Genomic DNA, 16,081 nt, shown 5'->3' with positions numbered 1-16,081 from the left:
TTATGGACGAATTCTGTTTCAAATTTCCACACGGCGTTTTCCAGAATTCGACAGGAAATCTGGACGAAATCTAAACGAATTCTTTCGGAAATCTGGACGAATTCCAAACTAATTCCTTACGAATCATTTGCACCTGGGGTCAAACTTCAGTCAATTTTTCAAATGATTAAAAACTGGTCTACATTGATAAGTCAACAAAATTAGGTCAATTTTGAAAATGATCAAAAAATGGAAAATTAATAAATCGTCAAAATTTCGTCAATTTTAAAACTGAAAATATGTACATATGCAAAAATGGAAAAATACCAAATATGATATTTGGAATATTGGGATTTTCAACTCCGCGGTGAATTTCCTTATTCCTTGACGGTAAATTTGTTTCTTTTAAAGAGAGTGATAATCGTTCGCATATTCAAAGAGATGAAATGACTAATGACTGCGAAATTACAACAGATAAGGCAGTTCAACTTGTGAAGTAGCGTGACGTCACTTTTTAAAATGGCGGCTCGTCGGAAGACATACAATGCATTGAAGTCAGTGGATTGTATGTCTTCCGACGAGCCGCCATTTTAAAAAGTGACGTCACGCTACTTTACAAGTTGAACAGCCTTATCAGAAAATTTCATTGCCGAACGTAACCTTACCATGTTTAAAATGGCGCAATTATCTAGAAGATGGGAATTTTTTTTACCAAACCAAGAAATATTGACATTTTTAATATGGTTCAATACTTGTTTATGTAATAGTGACACATTAAAAAGTGGGTAATAAAAAGAAAGATTTTCTATCTCATTTATCTTGTTCGTGAAACTATTGTGCATTGGCCCTTAGACTTCATATATTTGTATCTTTTTCTATCGCATGCTTCTAAAGGCCTGAGCAGAATGGAACGTTACTGAAAACGTAATCGTAAACGCAACCGGAAGAATAAGTTAGAGAAGGATAGACATATTGTTTGTCCTTCTCTAACTCATTCTTGCAGTTGCGTTTACGATTACGATTCCGGTTACGTTTCTATTCTGCTCAGGCCTTTATTCATGAACGGCGTGAACGGTCTACGCGAAACTATTGTGCGTATAACCTTACGATTGAAGTTTATGGATTTTTCAATATATTTGTATGTATATAATATATAAAATATAATAATAAAAGTATTGTTAGTTTGTGTTTTATTTGAAAATGGTGTATTATTTTGAAAGTGATGGTAAGTATATTTTATATTTTTAGAATATCAGTTTTCTCAGAAATCTTGAGGTTATAGTTGTTTGTTAAAAGATAAATTGTTAATATAGGTTAGAAATAGTTATTTACATGTTTTTTTGAAATTTGCAGTGGTGGAACCACCTGTAACTTTATTTATGGGTGTTGACAAGCACGAAAGTAAGTATTTATACTTTTCTAATTAAACTTTATATATATTAGAATTGCTAAAAATTCTTATTCTATTAACCCTTTAAGGACTAAATATACAAAAATTTAACTTAAAGTTTGACAATTTTTTAAACTAACAATACGCAATATAAAAAAATTGGCAATATATATTTCTTATGGCCCAGAAACCGCTCTTTCAAATGGTGCATCAGAAAAATCCATAAATTAAAAAATAAACAAATTACTGATAATTGTTTAATAAAAAAACGTAAATTTTCAAGGTTTTTTTTTTACTTTAAAATATTTTAGGACAATGTACCATTCTAAAATATCTTGACCAGGTAAAAATATTGCGTCAAAAATGTCTGATTATTAAAATTTTATAAAATAATGTTTATAGTTTAAAATACTATAAAAATTTCTGCATAAGATATACGGTTAAAATTCAAAATTAAGAGGAAAATTTTCAAATCCAAAGAATTAAATGTGATGTAAAAAAAATTTTTCATCGTCAAAATTTATTTAAATTTTCATACAATTACATTGTAAAAAATTTATTGGCGATTATACATCCACAATTTGTATTTGTATTAAAATTTGTAAAATTGCTATATTTAATAAGGTTATATTACCACATTAAAAAGAGCACTTTTAATATTTTCTGTAAATTTACTACTTTCAAAGTGAGTAATAGTGGACGGATGCAACAACTAATTATGTTGCAACTATTACCCACTTTGAAAGTAGTAAATTTACAGAAAATATTAAAAGTGCTCTTTTTAATGTGGTAACATAACCTTATTGAATATAGCAATTTTACAAATTTCAACACAATTACAAATTGTGGATGATCTCTGAAAAGATTTTTTACAGTGTACTTTACTAACTAAAACAAATCGTCACAATTAGGCGATTTAAAATAAAATTTTTTGTAAATTTGAATTTCTGAAGACTTTTTTGACAAATTTTTGGCGGGGCGGTTCAAATATTACACATCTAAATTCTACAACGTTAAAACCCTACACTTAAAATTCTACATAGTTAAATTGCACACCGTTAAACTCTATAATTTTATTTTTAAATTCCACAAATTTAGATTGTACAATGTTAAAATACACAAATTTATTTTATAAGAAATATTAATTATATTAAATTCCACACCGTTAAACTCTACACAAAATTTATTTTGTAATGAAAAATTAAATTTGTTAAGTTCTACACAGTTAAATTGCTCACCTTTAAATTCTTCACAAATTTAATTGATAATAGAAAAATAAATTTGTAAGCTTAGTTTGCGTAGAGTTTAACCATGTGCAGTTTAATTGTGCAGAGTCTAACAAATTTAGTTTTCTATTATAAATTAAATAACTGAGGAGTTTAGCGGTGTGCAATTTAACAAATTTAATTTTTCATTACAAAATAATATTGTGTCGAGTTTTACATTGTGGAATTTAATACAATTAATTATTAATTAGAACATAAATTAGCTACTATTTTATAATTCAAAACTTATATCATATTTTTATTTTATTGTTTCATTTAGATGAAGATCTTATTAAATGGGGATGGCCGGAAGATGTTTGGTTTCACGTAGACAAGTTTTCGTCAGCTCACGTGTATTTAAGACTTCGATGTGTAAGTTGATGTAAAGTATTTTTGTTTTCTAACGAAATATAGGGAGGAGTATTAATTCGAGAATTAATTAAAATTTTTATTAGATAAAAGTTAATTTAAAAAAAAATGAAAATTTTAATTTTTTTGAAAATCTTAAAAAACTTAAATCAAGCATTAAATGTTCATGATTATTTACACTACATTTGGAAATTGTTGATACAAGTAGGGAAAATATCCAAAAACACACATGTCTTTAAACCATGATAACTCAATCAATATATAAGTTTGAATGTTAAAACAAAACCATTGAAAAGCTCCTTAAATTCTGCGTCTAATGGTATATTGCTAAAAATTGTATAACCCTTTAAAAAACTTATGTGACTTGACAAGTTCAGGATAAAAAAACTATCAGTATATTTTTACAAAATTGTAGAAAAAATTCTGAAATTTATATCAAATCACCGATTAAACTTCATCTTTAATTTATATCCAAGAAAGTTAAAAAATCTTAACTGGTTTTTTAAGATATCAGTACAAAGCTTCGAGCATGTTTATACTCAAAACCATGAAAATTCGACAAATCATGTAGTTTTGAGAACCTGTTAAGATTTTTTAACTTTCTTGAATTTAAATAAAAAATGAGGTCTCAGCAGTGAATTGATGTAAATTTCAGATTTTTTTTGCAATGTATCATTAGATTCAGAATTTAATAAGCTTTTCAAAGGTTTTTGTTTGAACTGTATAACTTATATATTGACTGACTTATCATGGTTTAAAGACAAGTGAGTTTTTGGATAGTACTCTTAGTAGTCGTATCGAAAATTTCCGGCGGTACTGAATCGGAAATTTAATATAATTTCTAAATAAATGAAGGGCCAGACAATTGATGACATTCCAAGTTCAGTGTTGGAAGATGCCGCACAACTCGTTAAAGCAAACAGTATAGAAGGAAATAAAATGAATGATATAGATGTTGTTTATACAATGTGGCATAATCTAAAGAAAACTCAAGGAATGGATGTTGGACAAGTGAGTTTTCATAAAGAAAAAGAAGTCCGTAAAATTCATGTTTCAAAACGTCTAAATGTAATAGTAAATCGATTGAACAAAACAAAAAGATCAGAACAAGTTAATTTTCGAGCAGCGAGAGAAGAAAGAGACAGGAAGGAGCGAGAAGATAAGAAGAGGATTCTGAGGGAGCAGAAGGATAAAGAAAAGGAAGAAGAGAAACGACGTCAAGAAGAAGCAGAAATGAGGTAAATTAATATATTTATTTATAAATTATGGTATTAATATTTCATGCGAGGTCGTTGCCGACTAATTTTAAACAAGTGATTTGATATCACAACTTGTTATCACATTAACTAACGTTAAATTTTAATACAATCGATTTTTCTCTTGATCTAAATTATTTAAAAAAATTTTAATGTTTAAACCCTTGTGTCTCATGCTAAAATACAAGAAATTGACCTTGTCAAGAAAAATGAAGATATTATAAATCGGAGATTCGCTTGAAATTAGTTTCTCAGGGGATTTCCGGGGTCGCTGATTACGAATCTGACAATTTTTTAAAAACTCCGACAGATTAGCTAGAAAGTTGTTACTCAGTGGTTTTTGCAGTCTAGGTGCATGTATTTTTACGAGTTATTTCTGATAAAATTATAGCAAATCCGATTGAAATTGATTCAAATAATTTTTCTCCAACGCCTGCTCTGAAAGTGCAACTTGGTTAAAAAAGTATTGGGGAAGTTGAACATTTATTAACTTCTCGGCCGAGCGTGGGGAAAGTAAATCGTAATATTTTTTTAGTTTTTTTTTGATAAATAATAAATAAATAATAATAATAATAAATAAAACATTGTTCATTTTAAAAAACCAAATAGTTGTCATTATATATGAAGCATAAATATATTGTTAATTCTTCCTAATTAATAAAAATGCATTTATTCGCAAGGCGTTGGAGAAAACGTCGTGTGCGACACGTGGGAAAGAATGATTTTTCGATAGTGATTGCTACTCTCGCTGCGCTCGGACAGCAAACTTCACTCTCGAAAAATCACCCACTTTCCCCACTAGTTGCAAAATGTACTAATCTATAAAGTCAGGATATTCCTTCCGAAATAATATTTTTAGTTGGCAACTACTTTAAACGAAATATAATGATCTAGCGTAAACAAAATTTTTAATAAATGATTTAATTTTCAGGAGTTATAATTCGTTATTTAAGAACGCAAAAATGACTACGAATACGGATAATTCTGGTTATGACTCTGACGAATTTATGTGATATAAAATCTTTCCGAAAGGATTTCAATTCTACGGATTTACTATCATTTCATGGACTGAATCGGCGCAAAAATGCATCTTAACATTTAAGTAAATAAAAATTAAGTGTTTATTATATATTTTCATTAAGATTTTTTTAATAAAAATTATTTCAAAATCTAAATTCAGAATCAAAATTGAGTTGAACAAAACACCAGATTAAAAAAAAATATATTTTCTGGAAATTTTATTTGTTATATCCCGAAATATATACTATAGATAAAAATATATGACAATTTTTATTTAACTTCCTCAATCCTATCAAAATTTTTAATTTTACATTGTTTACATTTTTATTGATAATCATACGTCAATTGAAAAAGAAAACAAAGATAACAACGTATGATTCGCTTCATAATTTTTATATTTATCATAATAAATTAATATTTACAGCTTTTAAGGAATCAATAACCCACGTTGGATATGTTTTATCTGGATACACTGTTAACATAAAATCTTGAACAAATTCAGTAAATTTTTGCGCTTTTATACTTTCTCGTATGTCTTTCATTAAATTCAATTGAAAAGCAATATTGTGCACAGTGAGTAAATGACATGCCACAGTTTCCACAGTAACGATTTGATGAAGATAATCTCTAGTGTATTCTTTGCAAGTACTACAGTCACAATTATCGTCTATTGGTCTCTTGTCATTTTTGTATTGCACTTGCTTCAAATTTAACTGTCCATTTCGTATTAAAGCACATCCAAATCGCTGTAAACAAAAATAACAAATTTTGATTAATTGGGATAAATATCCAAAAAGCTTCTCCCCCTCTTTCGATCCAACATTTTTTAAAATAAAAATATAAAAAAGTATCTTAAAAAAATACTAACAGCTGTTCTTGACGGGAAAACACAATCGAACATATCGATACCGAGTGCACAACATACAACTAAATCAACTGCGAATCCAACTCCCATTAAATATCGTGGTTTATTCTTGGGAAGAATATCTGTAGAGAGATGAACCATTTTCCAAAATTCATCTTTACTTTCTCCTCCACTAAAATTTTAAATTATATAAATTATATATATTTACAATTTCTATTTTGTTGTATTATTTGTACAGTAAAATAAATATTTAACTATTTGAAAAATTTCAAATTATAATCACCTTAATCCACCAATAGCATATCCGTTAACTTTTCGTTTTATTAATTGTTTAGCACATTCTGTTCTTAATTCAGGATTAAGACCTCCTTGAACAATTGGAAAAATACTTTGTTCATCTGGTCTTTTATGAGCAGATAAACATCTGTCAATCCACCTTAATGTTCTGTTTCAATAGAAAAACAATATTTTTAGAAAAATATTAAATATTATTTTGATTAAATTTATATTTAATAACAGTTTTTTAAAAAAAATGGCCCACGCCGGTGAAAGGGCCCCATTCTTGGGAACTAAAGAAGTGTAACCATCTGTAATAATATACTGACCGCGCAGAGAGCAACCCAGTAAAAAAAATTAATTCAGATGAATTGAAATAAATTAACTTTTTTCGCAAGGTCCAATTCGTATTTTGTCGCTAAGCAAGATTCAATGAAGCCCTTTGTGAATTCAATTCGTACCAATAAGTTTTCATCGGTTGAGAATTTAAACAAAGTGACCAACTCGTCTATTGAATTTGTGCTGACGAATTAAAAAAAAATTAAAGCTCAAAAATTTGTTCATTGAATTAGTACGAATAGAGAGTTTGGAAGTTGAATATAGCTTTGAGAATTGCAATATAGCTCCAATTCGAATTTGTCGCTAATCGGGATTCACTGAAGCCCAGGGTATTCATTTCAATTTAACTGAATTAGTTTTCATTTGCAGTAAATTACTTGACGTATTGTCTCTGCTTACTGAACAGTATCTACGAATACTGTGCAGGTCCTTGCAAGTGTCCCTCCAGCAGATCTTTTGGCGATGGAAAGGGAAGAAGTTTCCTTCTTTGACATTGATAATAGTTTTTATTATTTTTTAAAAATTCATAACTCAGGATATCCGCAGGAATGGACGAAGTCGAATTTGCGATAAAGTTGGAGCGCCATCCTCGAAGGCAAAAGTCTTTCGACAGTTCCGAGAGTGGATAAAGGGCTCCAAAAGAAGGGTTTCGGGTTTTAGTACATACATGTATTGGGGTTTTTAGTGGGTATGGACGTTTGTAAGACCAGGCGTCAGACTCTCACTGTATTCAAGCTTGTGCGCAAACCAAGTTTGTTTCTATATAAAAGATTTTAAAGTTTAGTTTTAACTTTTCTCTATAACTTCTCCTGAATTTCTGCACTTAATTGTCTTCTTTTGAAACAACAAAAAAGTTTTTTGTTGAGTGTAGAGCACTAACTCGCATAATACGTCTTTTATTGTTCGCATACTTCACTGCAACACATGTGAAAAGTTCGCTGACATTGCTAACAAATACTTACATACAAAGACAGATGGCGCTAGTGTAATAAAACAAAATAAACGCGAGGGCTCAACTCTGACCACTGTCCAAACCTGACTACTCTCCCCTAGTTATTAATAAAAAAAAGTTTATTACCTGTGCATTGCCTCTTCAACTCTTGGTCCAGTTGTTACACTACTAACAACATCATCAAGTTGCATTACAATATCAGCTCCAATAGCATTCTGAATTTCAATGGAATGTTCCGGAGTTAACATACATTCAGATTCAGCTAAAATTAATTACTTTTACTTATAAATTGGTAAATACATTTTAAATGCATTTATTATATTTTATTTAATAAAAATAAAAGATTTGTTTGAATACCATTGTAAGGAGACTTAAATTTGACTCCTTTTTCGGTGATCTCTGCTAATTTCAATAATGAAACCATTTGAAAGCCTCCTGAGTCTGTTAATAAGCTTCTATTCCATCCCATAAACTTATGCAAACCTCCGGCTTTTTCAAGAATTTCGGGACCCTAAAATTACAAATTTGATAAAATTCCAGGCAAATGCTCCAATTAGGAGTAAATAATTCTAGATTAGAGCACATAAGTATCTCCTTGTTGTTAAATGTAAAATATAAATAAATATAAACCTATTTAAACTTTTTTTAAAGAAATGAAATAACTTACAGGTCTAGTTCCTAGATGATATGTATTACTAAGCATTATTTGGCAATTTAAATTCTCTAGTTGCTGAGGCAGTAATCCTTTCAATGTACCCTATTAGACAAAAATTGTCATATTAATATAATAAATAAAACGTAGGAATTTCGAAAAATTGGCATGTTTAAAACGCAAACACTTTTTACGTAAAATTTCGTGGATTGAACGTTCGGATATTAAATTACATAATAGATACAGCATATTAAGTCTTCAGATTAAATAATCTTTCAATTGAATTTTTAATAAAATAAAGTTTATGTAAAAACCAACCTGCGTTCCAACCGGCATAAAAACTGGAGTATCAACTACACTGTGAATTAATGTCATTACGCCAGTTCGAGCTTTTGAGGTGTTGCACTCCGCAATTAATTCAAAAATTAAAGGAGATCTTTTACTATGTGACATTTTATTCATTTGTTAGAATAATCTGTAAAATAAAGATGCATTTTTATAAATATTAGACGCAAATGCATTAAAGAGCTGGGAAGAAGAACTAATCCTACTGAAAATTACTATATATGATCTTAGATGGGATGCTATATGGAATTCCATTTAAAAAACCCATATGAAATTCCAGATTGATTGTAAAAATCCATATGAAAATCCATAAAAAATACCGTATATGAAATTAGGACACGATTTTGACCACATAGGAATTCTACATGTGGATTCTTATGTAATTTCTTACATTTTTTAAAATCAATTTTCCATGTCTGTTTCCTTTATAATTACCCACATTAAATCTTACAAAAAATATGTGAAATCCTAAAGATTTCCTTAATATAAAATTTTACTAAAATGTATTAAGGGGTTTACGCCACCCTGAATGCAAAAAATTTTTACGGTTTTAATTGAATTTTTTTACGAAACTGTTAAAGATATAACTTTTTATGCAATAATGTCATAAAGTACATGTATTTAAGTTTTCAAAAAATCAAAGAACATTAAAAAAAAATTTTAAATGCCGGAGATATGTTGATTCTTGTGCGACTATGCTATCCGGTAAGAAGACTTACATTAAAAAGTATTGAAAAATTTCAACCACTCCATTGTTATTTACTACAAAGTAAATACTTTTGAATTCCGTTTTTGTCCATACATTTGAATTCCCGAGATAAAAGACATTTCTCATAAAATTTAATTCTTTTCTGTTCCTATCAGTGACTAAAATTTTACCTGGTTTTTGTGAAAACTTTTGAATACCGAAAACTAATATTAGAGTAATAATACTTTAATTCCTTTTAATGAAATCCACTTTATTAATTGTTATTTATTATTTAAAGCATAATTTCACACTTTAGAACTTTGAAAAGTATTAAAATAATAATTTTATGTTGCCTTAATTGTTTTTCTATTAAAAAAATTGTTATATAGTTACTTTTACAAAAATTTTTGTTAATTTTTTCATTTATGAACTTTACAGTTTTTAACTAAAAGGGGTCGTTCACATATCACGTGATACATATTTTCCTCCCCCCTGCGTGATACTTTTTCTATTGTTAAAAAATTAAATTTCCATGGATCGTGATAGTTTGCCTACCCCCCTTCCACTTCTAAAAATATCACGTGATACATATGTGGATGAGCCCAAACAAGTAATTTGCAATGACGATCGAGATTCATTATAAAAAATGGATTTTTTTATTTAAATACTTTTTTTCAGTAATCTACAGCAGTTATAACAAAATTTTTACTTTAAATATTAACTGAAATGTTCCAGTTTCTAGAGTCATAGAAAAGAATTCAACTTTAATTTTTTCGATACTTCTCTGGGGAATTTAATACAATGGACAAAAAAGGAATTCATAGGAATTGAAAAAAATTTTTAAACTTTTTAATGCAAGCCTTCTTACCGGGTATGCAATATAATTTTAATTCTACCCGGCTGAAATAACTTGTACAAGAAAATGTACAAGTTCTTCTACATGTTCATTAATGAATTTGTACATTTTCTTGTACATGTTCAAGTAATGTTCTTGAACAAGTTCAGCATCCGGAAATGAGACATGTTCTTGTATCATAACTTGTACAAGATCCTGGACAAGAAAATATATTTGTACAAGAAACTATGTACAGGAACATGGACATTTTCTTGTACAAGTATATTTTCTTGACCAGGATCTTGTACAATTTCTGGTACAAGAACATGTCTCAATTCCGGATGCTGAACTGGTTCAAGAACATTACTTGAACATGTACAAGAAAATGTACAAGTTCATGAATGAACATGTACAAGGACTTGTACATTTTCTTGTACACGTTTTTTCAGCCGGGTAACTTTTGCACATTGTATACATTATTTAAAATATTATTTTCATTATCATTTTACGAAAAACAAAGCATATACCTGACGGTATATTTACGTTAAAAATTGTAAAACTTAAATTAAAAAACATAAATTTTAAAGTAATTCAGAACTATAATATTCAATTAAAAAAGTATCTTTCTGCTGAGAACACATTTATAGAAAGTAAATTTAAAAGGCTAAATATAATTTTTTCAAAAACATTAATAAATAACAGAAAAATATATAAAGTTTTGTAAAATATATTAATAATTTATCTAAACATTTTATATTGTTTAACATAAATTGTTACGAAATATCATCGAAAAATAAGAAAAATTTTGCGAATCTGTCATTTGTACTATAACCAAGAAACAAATTAGTTAAATACATTGAAGTTGCTTCTCTTAACGGTTAAATGTTTCATTTTTTATTCGTAAAATTATAAAGAAAATAATATTTTATTTTATAAAATAATATTTTATATTTTAAAAATTTTTTTCAATTCCTATGAATTCCTTTTTTGTCCATTGTATTATTTAACCTTACATTGTGTAAAAGTTTAAATTATATTGCACAATTATTTGAATGAACATCATATTTAACTGAAAATTAAATTAACATTTTATTGAACTCAATTTGAATTGATATTATATTGCACAAACAAACGAAAAGACATTATATAGCACAAATTTCAGAGTTAACACTTTATTGCACTAGAGTTTGAATTAACACTTTATCATCGGAGGGGAGTCGATATTAATTAATAATAATATTTCCTTATATATACAGTGGCTCCCATAAGTATTCGTACCCCACTAATTGTTAACTTCAAGGCTATGGTATATTGTTTAAATAATTTTTAAAACTTATTTTCAAAGTATTAATGTTTAGTACGTTTATTAAGCTTTCAAAAAATATAAACATTTTTTATAAATAATAATTTGTTTTTACAAAATCTTTAAATAAATAAAACTTTGTCAAATTTCAGCCCACAAAAGTATTCGTACGCTTAAAATCTTTTAATAAAAAACGAATCTTTAAATAATAACAAACATAAACAATTTGTTAATTAATATTTTGTAGGACCTCCCTTAGCTTTAATAACACTTTGCAAGCGTTTAGGCATACTTTGTACTAACTTTAACACAGATTGTTTGTCAATATTGTTCCAAACTTGTAAAAGTTTTTCTTTCAATACTGTTTTGCTTGTTATGTCATTTTTCCTTAAGTTTCTTTCAATATCAGCCCATAAATGTTCAATGGGATTGATATCCGGACTTTGTGGAGGAGTTGACAACAAATGGGGTGTTCGATAAATCAAAAATTGTTTAACGATATTCGCCGTATGTTTCGGGTCATTGTCTTGTTGAAAGTAATAATTGTCACTCACTTTTAATTTTTCAGCACTTGAAGGCAAATGTTGCTTCAAAATGTTTAAATAAACATTTTTGTCCATAATACCATCGATGAAAACTAGATCACCGACACCTTCAGCACCCATCACCATTACAGAACCACCTCCGTGTTTCACAGTCGCTTCGAGATTTTTTAACTCCAGTTCAGTATTTGGTTTCCGCCATACATATCGACATCCATCTGAACCAAACAAGTTAAATTTACTCTCATCTGAAAAAATCACACTGTTCCAGAAGTTTAAATTTAACTTGTTTGGTTCAGATGGATGTCGATATATATGGCGGAAACCAAATACTGAACTGGAGTTAAAAAATCTCGAAGCGACTGTGAAACACGGAGGTGGTTCTGTAATGGTGATGGGTGCTGAAGGTGTCGGTGATCTAGTTTTCATCGATGGTATTATGGACAAAAATGTTTATTTAAACATTTTGAAGCAACATTTGCCTTCAAGTGCTGAAAAATTAAAAGTGAGTGACAATTATTACTTTCAACAAGACAATGACCCGAAACATACGGCGAATATCGTTAAACAATTTTTGATTTATCGAACACCCCATTTGTTGTCAACTCCTCCACAAAGTCCGGATATCAATCCCATTGAACATTTATGGGCTGATATTGAAAGAAACTTAAGGAAAAATGACATAACAAGCAAAACAGTATTGAAAGAAAAACTTTTACAAGTTTGGAACAATATTGACAAACAATCTGTGTTAAAGTTAGTACAAAGTATGCCTAAACGCTTGCAAAGTGTTATTAAAGCTAAGGGAGGTCCTACAAAATATTAATTAACAAATTGTTTATGTTTGTTATTATTTAAAGATTCGTTTTTTATTAAAAGATTTTAAGCGTACGAATACTTTTGTGGGCTGAAATTTGACAAAGTTTTATTTATTTAAAGATTTTGTAAAAACAAATTATTATTTATAAAAAATGTTTATATTTTTTGAAAGCTTAATAAACGTACTAAACATTAATACTTTGAAAATAAGTTTTAAAAATTATTTAAACAATATACCATAGCCTTGAAGTTAACAATTAGTGGGGTACGAATACTTATGGGAGCCACTGTACACACCTATTTATAACTAAGTAAAAGTATTATTTTAAGTTAATTTAAGCTATTTACTTTTCTTTTTTAAGTTAAATAAATTTTTATGTATCCGAGTGTCAGAAATATTTATTTTCAGGTTAGTGGCAACAAACAACACGTTTTTTAGCAGACGACATTTGACAGAGATAAGGCCACTTAAGACCAACACACAATTGATTTGCAAACGGTATTTAATAATAATATTTTTTTCATTAACGGAACATAAAATATAATCTAAAATTTATTCGATATTTGAATAAATGATTAAAATGGCTAATATTTCAATCTTTATCTATTTCTACATGTACATGTTTCACGTTCGCGTTTTTGTAGGCAATGTAGAGTCAGCTTAATAACTAGTGATAGTATAGTGTAGACCCAGCTTTATACTCACGTGAGTTTGTATCCTTGCAAATATTTTGGCTACATTGACGAATATTGCAAAAGAAAACGTGGACACCCAAATTTTTACAACTATTGAACTCATAATAAAAAGAAAATGAATCCAGGATTAAATTTAATTGCAGCTACTTGTGAGGGAATGGGAATTGGGATCAATGGAAATTTACCTTGGCGTTTAAAGTAATTGAAATATATTGTTTTTATGTTATATGAGAAAAGGGACCTTAGAGGAAAAAATTTTAGGTTATGTGTAGAAATAGTTTTATATTAATTGAAAGCTTATTTTTAATTATTTAAATTAAAAATCTGATTTTCTTGAATATTTGAGAATATTAAATATATTGTTTGTATTGAGAATTGGTCCTCTTTGTATTTTCAATCTAAAAATCACAAACATAACCTAAAAATTTCTTTCCTCTAAGGTCCTTTTTCTTACATAGTCACTGAAGAATTTTTAAAATTGTGTAAAATTTAAGATTACGAAATTATCTTGTGTATATCTTATTTTTGATTTATATGTGAAAAAAAATTCGATAATATTATTGTCAATTTAATATAAAAATAATAATAATAATAATATATAAATGTAATTTTTTTGACTAGTTTTCCAGTGATTCTTCAAATCATATATTTTTTCACATAATCAAAAAATTGTGTTCGCGACGTAAAGGACCTAAGAAGCAAAAAATTATAGGTTATGTTTTGAAATTTTTAAGTGAAAATACACGAAGAGAATCAATCAATCATTAATGTTTACGTCTTCATTACATCCAAGTAAAATAAAAACTGTTTTTAATTTTATATTTAAATAAAAATAAAGAAATTTTAATCAAAATGAATCTGTCGTAAACATAACCTATAATTCGTTCCTTCTTAGGTCCCTTTCTTCAAAGAGCGTCACAATTCAAAATGGTTTTCTTAGTTTCTTTTTAAATGACCAGCACAATTTTTAAATATATTTTTTTCGTTTTCTGTAAAAACATGAAATTGGCGTTAACCCCTTTTGTCACGATTTTAAATTAACATTAATATTACATTATAGAAGTGAAATGGCGTTTTTTACGAAAATGACAAGTAAAACTGTGGACCCAAATAAAAAAAATGTCGTTCTTATGGGGAGAAGAACTTGGGAATGCATTCCAAATAAATTTAGACCTTTAAAAGACAGAATAAACATGGTATTAACATCTCAACAATTGTAAGTGTAATTTTTTTTTTCAATTGCAATGTAAAATTTCTGAAAGCTTTGCATACTTTTTCGATTTCATTTGTAGACGTGAATTTAAATTAATTACAAAATTTGTTTAGAAATCTTAGCGATGAAGCAATCGTTTGTCACAGTTTGCAAAATGCAATTGAAAAAATTACTTCCACTCCATTAAAAGATAAAGTGGAAAAAATTTGGGTCATTGGAGGTGGAGTAGTCTACAAAGTATTATATATTTATTAATTTTATTTTAACAATATTGCAAAACAATTTTTAGACATATATTATAATGATTTCCAGGAATCAATGAATTCACCTTACTTTCATAGACTTTATTTAACAAGAGTGAAAAAACAATTTGAATGCGATACATTTTTTCCACCTTTACCAAAAAACTTTGATCTTGTTTGGTAAGTATCTATGTAGTTAAAAATGATTTTTACATTTTTAATAAATTTTCTTTCTTTAATCTCACAATTTTAATTTTCTTTATTATTTAGTGACCCAGATGTACCTAAAGGAATACAAGAAGAAAATGATATTCAATTTGAATACGAAGTTTATGAAAAAGTGTAACAAAATTTGTGATTAATAATTCTGCCAATATTGTTAACATCTGTTTAAATTCTAATTCCACATTATTTTTGTAATCAAATTATACTTTTGAAAGTTACAGAATATTTTTGAAATATATTTTTTTCAAGATAAATCCAAAGCTTTTTTAATGTTCTAAGTATTTTTATTTAAATTATAATTATCCTATTTTTTGTAGCAGAATAAAAACTTTAGTTTTCCCACATAGCACGACTTCTTGCTGTGAGGTTACTGTAAGGATATCTGTATAGGGTTTGTAAGGTTACCGTGTAAGCCTACAGTAAACTTGAGGTCATCTTACAACTTCGGCCATTACAGTAAGCTTACACAGTAAAGCTAAGGTAAGCTTACACAGTAAGGTCGTGGTAAGTTTACATGGTAAGGTTCTAGTAAGCTTACTCGGTAAGGTTGTTGTAAGCTTCCCGTAATGTTACTGTAAGGTTGCTGTAAGGTTACTGTAAACATAGAGTAATATGAAAATATATTAAAAATAATTATATTATAATATACAGCAACCTTACGGGAAGCTTACAACAACCTTACCGTGTAAGCTTACCACCACCTTACCATGTAAACTTACCACGACCTTACTGTGTAAGCTTACCTTAGCTTTACTGTGCAAGCTTACTGTAATGGCGGAAGTTTTAAGATGACCTCAAGTTTACTGTAGG

At 28.2% G+C, this 16,081-nt stretch overlaps 3 protein-coding genes across 4 annotated transcripts; 2 read left to right on the top strand and 1 right to left on the bottom strand.

Moving 5' to 3' along the window:
- Window positions 1–1,042: 1,042 nt before the first annotated feature.
- Window positions 1,043–5,538, top strand: LOC127279058 (coiled-coil domain-containing protein 25). Its single transcript, XM_051301174.1, has 5 exons — window positions 1,043–1,204; window positions 1,333–1,380; window positions 2,915–3,006; window positions 3,859–4,241; window positions 5,191–5,538. Exons 1-5 carry the CDS (start codon window positions 1,180–1,182, stop codon window positions 5,270–5,272), a joined length of 630 nt encoding a protein of 209 aa, XP_051157131.1. The 5' UTR covers window positions 1,043–1,179; the 3' UTR covers window positions 5,273–5,538.
- Window positions 5,539–5,656: 118 nt separating this feature from the next.
- Window positions 5,657–13,391, bottom strand: LOC127279057 (queuine tRNA-ribosyltransferase catalytic subunit). Of its 2 annotated transcripts, none has more exons than XM_051301173.1 (8): window positions 13,244–13,391; window positions 8,682–8,838; window positions 8,379–8,468; window positions 8,069–8,222; window positions 7,838–7,973; window positions 6,428–6,589; window positions 6,148–6,316; window positions 5,657–6,025 (listed from the first exon to the last, which is right to left on the bottom strand). In XM_051301173.1, the coding sequence occupies exons 2-8, from the start codon at window positions 8,823–8,825 to the stop codon at window positions 5,681–5,683; spliced, it is 1,200 nt and encodes a 399-aa protein (XP_051157130.1). In that variant the 5' UTR covers window positions 8,826–8,838; window positions 13,244–13,391; the 3' UTR covers window positions 5,657–5,680. The 2 variants fall into 2 exon arrangements, with proteins under 2 accessions (XP_051157130.1, XP_051157129.1); XM_051301172.1 differs by having other exon boundaries at window positions 13,193–13,358.
- A 199-nt stretch (window positions 13,392–13,590) lies between these two features.
- LOC127279059 (dihydrofolate reductase) lies at window positions 13,591–15,525 on the top strand. Its single transcript, XM_051301175.1, has 5 exons — window positions 13,591–13,789; window positions 14,652–14,807; window positions 14,918–15,041; window positions 15,117–15,226; window positions 15,317–15,525. The coding sequence occupies exons 1-5, from the start codon at window positions 13,707–13,709 to the stop codon at window positions 15,390–15,392; spliced, it is 549 nt and encodes a 182-aa protein (XP_051157132.1). The 5' UTR covers window positions 13,591–13,706; the 3' UTR covers window positions 15,393–15,525.
- The last annotated feature ends 556 nt before the right edge of the window (window positions 15,526–16,081 follow it).

Source organism: Leptopilina boulardi, unplaced genomic scaffold (assembly GCF_019393585.1).
Source record: "Leptopilina boulardi isolate dan_hultmark-lab unplaced genomic scaffold, ZJU_Lbou_2.1 LbouV2_214, whole genome shotgun sequence".
NCBI lineage: Eukaryota > Metazoa > Arthropoda > Insecta > Hymenoptera > Figitidae > Leptopilina > Leptopilina boulardi.
Note: the sequence above shows the minus strand (reverse complement) of the source record. Positions and strands in the feature narration are given on the sequence as shown.

Excerpts from the sequence above, each read along its gene's own strand:
- LOC127279057 (XM_051301173.1), bottom strand. The coding sequence starts at position 8,825 with ATGAATAAAATGTCACATAGTAAAAGATCTCCTTTAATTTTTGAATTA. Across the intron at positions 6,317-6,427 it reads TATGCTATTGGTGGATTAAG|TGGAGGAGAAAGTAAAGATG; the intron begins GTGATTATAATT and ends TTAAAATTTTAG. Across the intron at positions 6,026-6,147 it reads TTTTCCCGTCAAGAACAGCT|CGATTTGGATGTGCTTTAAT; the intron begins GTTAGTATTTTT and ends TTTTGTTTACAG.
- LOC127279058 (XM_051301174.1), top strand. The coding sequence starts at position 1,180 with ATGGTGTATTATTTTGAAAGTGATG. Across the intron at positions 3,007-3,858 it reads TGTATTTAAGACTTCGATGT|GGCCAGACAATTGATGACAT; the intron begins GTAAGTTGATGT and ends AAATAAATGAAG. Across the intron at positions 4,242-5,190 it reads CAAGAAGAAGCAGAAATGAG|GAGTTATAATTCGTTATTTA; the intron begins GTAAATTAATAT and ends TTTAATTTTCAG.
- LOC127279059 (XM_051301175.1), top strand. The coding sequence starts at position 13,707 with ATGAATCCAGGATTAAATTTAATTGCAGCTACTTGTGAGGGAATGGGA. Across the intron at positions 14,808-14,917 it reads GTATTAACATCTCAACAATT|AAATCTTAGCGATGAAGCAA; the intron begins GTAAGTGTAATT and ends AAATTTGTTTAG. Across the intron at positions 15,042-15,116 it reads GAGGTGGAGTAGTCTACAAA|GAATCAATGAATTCACCTTA; the intron begins GTATTATATATT and ends AATGATTTCCAG.